General features: G+C 44.1%; 1 protein-coding gene across 1 annotated transcript; it reads left to right on the top strand.

Annotated features, from left to right (window-relative positions):
• Positions 1 to 574: 574 nt before the first annotated feature.
• LOC124045507 (tetraspanin-7-like) lies at positions 575 to 9809 on the top strand. The gene is made up of 8 exons (XM_046364845.1): positions 575 to 730; positions 6952 to 7140; positions 8554 to 8628; positions 8765 to 8860; positions 8943 to 9098; positions 9175 to 9258; positions 9449 to 9529; positions 9609 to 9809. Exons 1-7 carry the CDS (start codon positions 650 to 652, stop codon positions 9515 to 9517), a joined length of 750 nt encoding a protein of 249 aa, XP_046220801.1. The 5' UTR covers positions 575 to 649; the 3' UTR covers positions 9518 to 9529; positions 9609 to 9809.
• The last annotated feature ends 562 nt before the right edge of the window (positions 9810 to 10371 follow it).

Raw genomic sequence — 10371 nt, 5'->3', positions numbered from 1 at the left:
ATCTGACTCCCTACCACTTATTCTACAACTAGACAGAGTAGGTTAGGCCAGGGGTTCCCAAAGAAGGGTCCGATGTACTGCAGGTGGTCTGCAGCCTCTTCTTTTTTTGGGGGGGGGGGGGTGTTGTTTGAATTTAAAAGCATGGTAATTTAAGCCTGTAAAGTGCTAAATGGTATCTCTGCCCTAAGGCAAAATGCTTAGAATTGCAGAACATTTGCTTTAAAATTTTATTTCTGACGCCAATAGGGGGTCCTTTAAAATGTTATTTCCCAGGGCCTGACACTTGATTAGTACAACCATGCACTGCATAAATCATAGTAAAACTGCTTGTATGCAAAAAATAAATAAACGTTGAACACCGTTCTATCGTAATGAACGCAACCCTGACTGCTAATACTGCCCTTGGGAACGCACGCCAAGAGGGTGTAATGGAGCTGTGTTGTTTCTCGGGTTATTTGCTCCACAGATCAGATCTACGAACAGATAACACTTGTCAAAGCGAATCTCACCTACTATCCCGGAGAAAGAATATCTGACCCTGTATCAGTGGTTAATGGGGCAATTTTGGCGGCTGCGCTGTGAATGTCCTCCAGCGGAGAGTCATGGTAGCGCAAGGTTTGCAGAAACCTCCTTTTCAGTTTACTGTGGTATGGCATTGGGCATAATGGAGACCAAACCAGTGATAACCTTTCTCAAAACCCTTCTCATCGTTTACTCCTTCGTATTTTGGGTAAGTTAACGTTACCCTAGGTCTATCCTTTCCCCAATGTAAGCCTTGGGGAGATAGTTATCGTTGTAGATGCAGACATGTGCGGTGTACCCGTATAGAAAATAAATGCATGCCCTCCATGACGAACGGGGTAGCCTACCTTATTTTTCTATATGAATGATTCATTCAGTTAATTCGAGGGTGGACGTTCGTCTTTCTAGGACTTCTTGCTACCGTACATGTAATGCTATAAATGTGTTTCAGCTGTGCCTTTTGTGACGATGACTTATCGGGTAATGTTTACAACCACACGCTTGGCGAAATGCGACATCCTCAGCTGTCCAACCCAGCTGTAGGCTTATTGCGCACATTGTCACCGACTCCAGCTAGCGAAATGTTGCTCTCTCTATTTCGAAATTGTCAGTATGACCTCAATACATATGCATGGCATATGCGTCGAATATAGAGCGCGGCAGCTTGTCTGTGGTGACAGAGATAGGCAGAGGTTATCAGTCGAGGCTGTTGATGCAGGCAAATCAGCAGCCACTCATGTAACGGTTTCTGTCTGGTCCATCATTTGGTGCGTAGCTAACATGGAAGTCACCCCGTCAATGCCAAGGCAACAGTATGCATATGCTCTCGTCATTGGTGATTATACCAGCATACAATGTTTTGTCATTGATTTAGACTAACCATACTGGATATGTGGCACTATATAGCCCCGACATGGATGTGCACCTGAGTTTGTAAACATAGCCTACAGCCCATTTGAAATTATTTGTCTGCATCCTGTTAAGTTGTTTGTTTTAATCATAGCCCCTCTATTAATTTAATAGGATCTCTATGTCATAAACCTTCAAAGATCCAGAATGATGTGAAAATGGCAGCCATTTTGGTCAGTGATAAATCCAAACCAGTCTAATTGGAAAGAATGGCCGTATAGGCATAGGTCAGGGCTATTCAACTCTTACCCATTGAGGTCCAGAGCATGCTGGTTTTCTACCTGATAATTAATTGTGCCCACCTAGTGTCCCAGGTCTAAATCATTCCCTGATTAGAGGGGAACAATATAGTGGAACTGGCATTGAGGACCAGAGTTGAGGTAATGCATTTCTTGCTTTTACTTATGCTGGAAAATTAAAGTAATTCATGTGATATTAAAAAATGGTAATAGAAATACTGTCACTGCAAAATATTGTCATATAATAATAAATACAGTTTATACTGGTTTTATAAAACAGAAAATATGTATAAATAGCCTTTAAAATATATGTAAACTAAATAAACCCTAAATGTCTACATTTGTTGTTTTCTTCCAAAGCTGGTGTAACCGATGTGAAATGGCTAGCTAGTTAGCGGTGGTCCGCGCTAATAGCGTTTCAATCGATGACGTCACTCGCTCTGAGGCCTTGATGTAGTTGTTCACCTTGCTCTGCAAGGGCTGCGGCTTTTGCACAATGGCACAATGCTTCGAGGGTCATACCATAGCATGTATTTCTTGAGCCAACTCCTGTGTCTATTAGGCTCTATTAGGCTACATGAGAAACAGTAGCCTACAGATGGGCATCAAGTTGGATGGGTAACTTGGTAACACATAAGCAATCCCTCTACAGTCAAACCAAAAGTAAACAAACTCAGTGTGTATTTGCAGCTCTTATCCTGAGAGATATCTTTGTTAGACAAGGATAGAGTGATGCTCCTTCTACACCTTGGAATGGGCTGAAATGGGCTGAGGTCAAAGGGGTGGGTGTCTACACCTTGGAATGGGCTGAGGTCAAAGGGCTGGGTGTATACACCTTGGAATGGGCTGAAATGGGCTGAGGTCAAAGGGCTGGGTGTCTACACCTTGGAATGGGCTGAGGTCAGAGGCCTTGGTGTCTACACCTTGGAATGGGCTGAGGTCAGAGGCCTTGGTGTCTACACCTTGGAATGGGCTGAGGTCAGAGGGGTGGGTGTCTACACCTTGGAATGGGCTGAGATCAGAGGGGTGGGTGTTGGTGGTGGTTTGAAATTCTCCAGATAGTTTGGTTCCCGAGTTTCACTGTCGTCAGCTTGTCATGACAGCTAATGTCTTCCGGCGAGTGCTTCAGACTCTAGTTCACACGCTGTGGTCTCCAGTAGTGCAGTTGGCAGACTTGGGATATGTGAGACACTGGCATGTTTTAATGTTAAAAATAGACCTCCCCCACTCACCGAGGAGACTAGTGGGAGGAGCTATATGAGGACAGGCTCACTGTAATGGCTGGAATGGAATAAATGGAACGTAGTCAAACGGGTGGTTTGATACCATTCCATTCCAGCCATTACAATGAGCCTGTCCTCCTATATCTCCTCCCACCAACCTCCTCTGATTTCAATGTCTAGTTTTGATTTACATTTGGTTGAGTGTTCAACTAATGTGAATTATGTGTGAAATCAACAAAAAATGTCACCATATCATTGGAATTACATTAAAAGTTGGGTGAAAAAAAGTGAAATTCCCTTAGGTTGAGTTTTTGCAAATCCAATCAGTTTTCCACGTTGATTCACATTTGATTTTTTGTTGTTTTTGAAATGCTATGGAAACAACGTCGATTCAACCAGTTTTAACCAAGTGGGCCATATTTTCTCTTTTGGGGACTGGGGGGAAAGGGGTCATTCATGTTGTCATGGCTGCTGGGTTCTGAGTAATCTCCCAGATTGCATTGGAATTTATTAGTTAGATGTTGCCTCGTTACCTATGATACAGGGTCTTCATAACCCTAATGGTTCAGATTGTTAGTCATCCGATCCTAGATCTAGGACTAAGGGCAACCTCTACAATGGTCGATTGCATCACAACAACAACATCATCACTTCCTCCAGCCCTAGCCTGGGTTCTGTTTTCAACAACAACATCATCACTTCCTCCAGCCCTAGCCTGGGTTCTGTTTTCAACAACAACATCATCACTTCCTCCAGCCCTAGCCTGGGTTCTGTTTTCAACATATGACATCAGCTGTATTGCATGCAGACAAACACACTGTCTAGTCTATCTTCTGGCCTGACTATCAATGTAATAGGGGCTCCCGAGTGGCGCAACAGTCTAAGGCACTACGTCTCAGTTCTCGAGGCGTCACTACAGACACCCTGGTTTGAATCTAGGCTGTATCGCAACCAGCTGTGATTGGGAGTCCCATAGGGCGGCACACAATTGGCCCAGCGTCGTCCAGGTTTGGCCGGTGTAGGCCGTCATTGTAAATAAGAATTTGTTCTTAACTGACTTGCCTAGTTAAATAAAAAACATAGATGCAAGGATTTTTATAATACAAAGACAAGATAGATAGATTGATAGACATTGATCAATCAGTAGAGGGATAAGTATACTGGTACAACGACAAAGAAAACACTCCTTAACACGCAGAACTCACCTCTCAGGGCCATTGGACAAGGGCATACATATGACCACCTGTTGTCATCTCACCGCAGGACAGCTGGCATGAACATGTGACTATTAGTGTGGGAAATTGGCTTGTGCACTTATCTTATGTGTGTGCACCCACTTATAACTTGTGATTAAGATATTATCATTTCTCAAAAAGTCCCAAGAGATTCTGAAAAAAATACACATTTTCTTGAATCCCTTGGTAAACGGTATTTACATGATAGTTAGCCTACCTGACAACTACTTTTTGTTTTATGTTTATAGAAATCTGCAAGCGATTCTTGAATATCAGCGATAATAGAACAGTAGAATAAACCATTATCAAGGCAGTATTCTTATAATGATGGCAAATAGTCTTGTCTATCCTGAATGGTCATTAAGTACAAGCTCACACAGGCCACGAGGTGGAGCATAATTGATTCTCTGCTAAATTCGCTACGCACATTGAAACCGCAAGACTTCCAACAGTGATAAATGTAGGAGCATTGCCATTATACTGTGTACATTATGTAGTACCAGCTATACAGTTCAGAGGGGGATCTGAGCTTGAATCATTCATGCCGTGTTTGTGTTTCCACTCATTACTAAAATGAGCACTTTGGTCTGTGTTGGTGTCATTACTTATGAATGGTTGAGAAATAAACATATTCAGAGATAATAGGGACATTTTATTGATTTAGGTCTGTGGTGGTGCTTTGATAAAAAGTAAAGTTTTATCATTTTGTGGTTTTTAAGGGATTGTAGTGCCTCAGTCTTTTCATTTGTGAAGAACAGTTCAGGTTTCGAGGGCAGTTAGTACATTTAGACTTATGGAGAGGGAGAGGGTTTGCCACCTGCTGTTCATATAAGGTTAGAAAACAAAGAGAGGAGGAGATGGAGCTTTTTTGTATGTTTTGGCTGAGTTCTGCTTGGATACTGCAGCACCTCAGAGATGGATGTCTGTTACCATGGATACAGTTTAACTCTGGCCCTGCCAGCCAAACGGTCCCTGTCCTTGACACCTCTCCTAGTGTTCTTCCATCCCAAACGGGTGCACATGTTTGTCCCAGCCCAGCACTAACAAACCTGATGCAACTAATCAAGGCCTTGATAACTAGTCCTATGATGTGCAGACGTTTGCTACAGTCGAGCACTGCACCTCATTCAGGTAATGATAATGCATTTAGACCACCATTGGGCCTGACACCTGCCAGTAAAACTATATGTCACATTGTTTGTGTGCCTGTGTGGTTCTGCTTATGTGGATGTGTGTGCATGCCTGCTATGTGGCAGTATGACAGCCGGCAGGAGAGAGGGACCTCGTGGTGGGGGGTAGGGGGCTGATGATGAGTTGGCAACAGGCTTTGCTAGTTCGGTGGCATTAACAGATCGGCACCTCTTCTGTACCCCCTCCCAAAAAGCAGCTGCCCCCCAGCTGGGACACGGGCATTTAGCTGGCCCACACAACACTCCTTTATGAGTGGCCTTCATTAGAAATGCTAAGAGCAGTGCCACAGGATGAAGCGGCTCGCTCTGGATCAAAGGGTTCTTTTGATTCGCTCCCTCTTTGTGTGTGTGCGCGTATGTGTGTTCCACAGAAAAACCTCCCCCCATTCCATCCCTCTCTCTGTCTCTGCACTCCCCTCTCTGTTATGACACCTAGAAACAACTGCTATTTGCTCCTTGGTCAGAGAGGACAAGCTGAAAGGTTGAAATAAGTTATCACTTATGTGAGGGATAAATAACAAGGGGCTATGCGTTCTGTGTAAAATAATGAACGACGTGTGGAAGGTGTGTTCCACAACGCATTAGCGGAGTGAAACACACCTTCTACCGAGTTGTATTATTTTCCAGAGAAAGCATAGAGCCCCGAGTTGATTATCCCTTTTATACCATGGCTATAATTTAACACATTTGCAATTAGAAATGTGTTCATTTGCCAGTAGGAATGAAGTTTACTAGATAGCTACAGTAGTTGCCGTGGTAACCAAACAGACTTGCTAGTTTAGCTAACCGAACCATGAGTCCTAGCTTGCTATTATGAAAATCAAATTCAACAATACCAATACTGTTTTCAATTTGACTTTTGCTTTCAAAAGCAACTCAAACAAAACATGTAAAAAATAACCATAGCCATTGAATTCTACCGTGTTGTAGGGAAATAATGCACGCTTTAGAATGCCCTTCAAACCAATCAGAAAGGAGTATTCCATGGTATAATTAAGCAATAAGACCCGAAGGCTTGTGGTATATGGCCAACATATAAGGGCTGTTCTTAGGCACGATGCAACGTGCCTTTGGCCGTGGTATATTGGCCATATACCACAAACCCCAGAGGTGCCTTATTGTTATTATAAACTGGTTAACAACGTAATTAGAGCAGTAAAAATACATGTTTTGTCATACACATGGTCTGATATACCACCGCTGTCAGCCAATCAGCATTCAGGACTCAAACCAGCCAGTTTATAACTACATTTAAACCTGCTATTATCTTAGATCTGTGTCCAGGGGAAACTTCATTGTCCCATACTGTGGAGAGGCACAGGGTAGGGTGGGTGGCTATGCATTGTTGAGACATGGGGGGTGTTCTCTAGTCTTTGGTCTAAGCACGATCAGTAGGACCATCAGTAGCAGCACTGCACTCTGCTGGCTGAATAGTGTACCTCTGGATGTCAACATCTGTCAGGCATCTTCTCCCCTCTCCTCCTCTGTCTCCTCCATCTGCTCTCTCACCTCTTTCCACCCATCGTCATCACCCTTCGCTCATATATTTCCCCTTTAATACCTAACCTCACTCTGTCCTCTCCCCTTTCACTCATCTCCTTTCCTGCTCTGTTTCTCTCTTTCTGTTCTCCAGATCACAGGAGCGATCCTCTTGGCAGTGGGAGTATGGGGGAAGTTTATGCTGGGCCCTTATATCTCGCTGATAGCTGAGAACACCACCAACGCTCCATACGTCCTCATCGGCACTGGGACTGTCATCATCGTCTTCGGCCTGTTCGGATGCTTCGCCACCTGCAGGGGGAGCCCATGGATGCTCAAACTGGTGAGGGGAGAGGGAGGAGAGAAGCATGCAGACAGACACACACACACACACACACACACACTGAAGCTGGGAATCTGCAGGTGGGGTTGTGAAGCATTGTTTTGATACTGATTAACCCAGAGCAGTTGGAGAAACACAATGATAATTATCTACACTACCATTCAAAAGTTAAGGGTCACTTAGATATGTCCCTGTTTTTGAAAGAAAAGCACATTTTCTGTCAATTAAAATAACATAAATTTGTTCAGAAATACAGTGTAGACAATGTTGTAAATTACTATTTTAGCTGGAAACGGCAGATTTTTTTAAATAGAATATCTACATAGGCGTACAGAGGCCCATTATCAGCAACCATCCTGTGTTCTAATGGCACGTTGTGTTAGCTAATCCAAGTTTATCATTTTAAAAAGCTAATTGATTATTAGAAAACCCTTTTGCAAATGTTAGCACAGCTGAAAACTGTTGTTCTTATTAAAGAAGCAATAAAACTGTCCTTCTTTAGAGTAGTTGGGTATCTGGAGTCCTCAACTGGCAGCTTCATTAACTAGTACCAGCAAAACACCAGTCTCAACGTCAACAGTGAAGAGGTGACTCCGGGATGCTGGCCTTCTAAGCAGAGTTCCTCTGTCCAGTGTCTGTGTTCTTTTGTCTTAATCTTTTATTTTTATTGGCCAGTCTGAGAAATGTGTTTTTCTTTGCAAATCTGCCTAGAAGGCCAGCATCCCGGAGTCGCCTCTTCACTGTTAACGTTGAGACGGGTGTTTTGCAGGAACTATTTAATGAATCTGCCAGTTGAGAACTTGTTAGTCATCTGTTTCTCAAACTAGACACTCTAATGTACTTGTCCTCTTGCTCAGTTGGGCACCGGGGCCTCCCACTCCTCTTTCTATTCTGGTTAGAGCCAGTTTGCGCTGTTCTGTGAAGTGAGTAGTACACAGCGTTGTACGAGATCTTCAGTTTCTTGGCAATTACTCGCATGGAATAGCCTTAATTTCTCAGAACAAGAATAGACTGACAAGTTTTCGAAGAAAGTTATTTGTTTCTGGCCATTTTGAGCCTGTAATAGAACCCACAAATGCTGATGCTCCAGATACTCAACTAGTCTAAAGGAGGCCAGTTTTATTGCTTCTTTTAATCAGGACTTCAGTTTTCAGCTGCTCTAACATAATTGCAAAAGGGTTGTCTAATGATCAATTAGCCTTTTTAAAATTATAAACTTGGATTAGCTAACACAACGTGCCATTGGAACACAGGAGTGATGGTTGTTGTTTCCAACTACAATAGTAATTTACAACATTAACAATGACTACACTGTATTTTAGATCAATTTGATGTTATTTTAATGGACAAAATGTTTTCGTGTGTGTGTGTGTATTCCCCACTCTCTACCCATCTCTCTCTATCTCTCTACAGTATGCAATGTTCTTGTCCCTGGTGTTCCTAGCTGAGTTGGTGGCTGGGATCTCTGGCTTTGTTTTTCGTCATGAGGTCAGTTTCTCTATTTGTAATACATTACCCACAATTCATCTGGCCCCATCTCAGCCGCTTACCTGCCAATAGAAATACGTCACATCACGTGTGTATGTGTGTGTGTGCCCGCGTGTTTGTGCGTGTGTGTCCACAGATAAAGGGAACCTTCCTGAGGACGTATACTGACGCGGTGTTGAACTATGATGCTGAGGATGAGAAGAGCCTGGTTGTGGACAACGTCCAAAGCAGCGTGAGTCACAACAACAACAAAACTACTATTCTAACAACAACACACAATTCAATCACATCTCTGTCTGTGTGTCTCTCACCAGCTGCGTTGCTGTGGGGTGTACAACTACACCAGCTGGTTGGGCAGTGTGTACTACCCTGCTAACGGCTTTCCCCTGAGCTGCTGCTCCAACTCCTCTGACTGCAGCCCACAGGACCTCCGGAACACCACCATAAACCACACCAAAATCAACCAGCAGGTGTGTGTGTGTCTGTGTGTCTGTGTGTCTGTAACCATCCACTGTGTTACACACTAACCCGTCCCCTGTGTTTCAGGGCTGTTATGAACTGGTCACCTCCTTCCTCGAGATCAACATGGCCATCATTGCAGGAGTGACTTTTGGCATCGCCTTCTCACAGGTGAGATAGAGAGAATGCACTTGTGTGTTGATATGAGTGCTGTTTTTAAGGTCTACTATAATCTAAAGCAGTGTTTCCCAACTCCAACCCTCCAGTACACATTTTCTTGTAGCCCCGGACAATACAAATGTGTACTGCTGGGGGTATGTTGAAAAACACTGATCTAAAGTTATCTCTCTCTCCTTCTCAGTTGATTGGCATGTTGCTGGCATGTTGTCTGTCCAGGATCATTACAGCTAATCAGTATGAGATGGTGTAGCTGGGAGAGCAGGTTAGTGACTATTCTCTCACTTACACACACACGCACACACTATACACACATCTAAGAGCCTATGTGTTTTTTTTTTTAGGGAGATGAAGAGGAGAGGGTGAACAGCATCTTGGTAGACTGGGACAGAAGATCCCCACAACACTAGCACATTGCATCACTAACCCCCCTCCCCCCCTCTCTCGCTTTCTCCCCCCTCTCCCTCCCTCTCTCGCTCTCTCTCTCTCACGTTCTCTCCCTCCCCCTCTCTCTCTCACTCCACCCCTCTCTCTCACTTTCTCTCCCCCCCTCTCTCTCACTTTCTCCCCCTCTCTCTCAATTTCTCTCTCTTTCTCACTTTCTCTCCCCCTCTCCCTCTCTCTCTCGCTCTCTCCCTCTCCCCCTCTCTCGCTCTCTCTCACTTTCTCTCCCCTCCCCCCTCTCTCTCTCACTCCCCCCTCTCATTATTGTAACTTATTGTAAAGAAACACCATTCCTTAATGCTACTGTGCCATGAGCTTCTCTCAGTACCTTAAACTCCTCCACTGAATGACTCTGCTGGTACAAGTTGCAAGTAAGCACTGATCTAGGATCAGCTTACCCTCCCCAACACAAGATTGACCTTGGACCAGCATCTAGGGGCAACGTCCTCCTACTCCATATGAGCATAGCAGTCCCTGACACTGTGGAGAAGTTTCCCTGACGCACAGGTCTAGGATCAGCTCACCCCCACCCTTGATGCTAACTTTAACCATTAAGATAATGAATTAATATCTGACCCTGCATTAGTGCTAAGGGGCAACGTCATCCTTCTCCTTAGCAGTCTTTGACCCCTGTGTCTCCCTGTCCTCTCACAGTTCCCCCTT

The sequence above is a fragment of the Oncorhynchus gorbuscha genome, linkage group LG01, assembly GCF_021184085.1.
Source record: "Oncorhynchus gorbuscha isolate QuinsamMale2020 ecotype Even-year linkage group LG01, OgorEven_v1.0, whole genome shotgun sequence".
Classification (NCBI taxonomy): Eukaryota; Metazoa; Chordata; class Actinopteri; order Salmoniformes; family Salmonidae; genus Oncorhynchus; species Oncorhynchus gorbuscha.
This window is presented reverse-complemented; position numbering and strand designations above follow the sequence as displayed.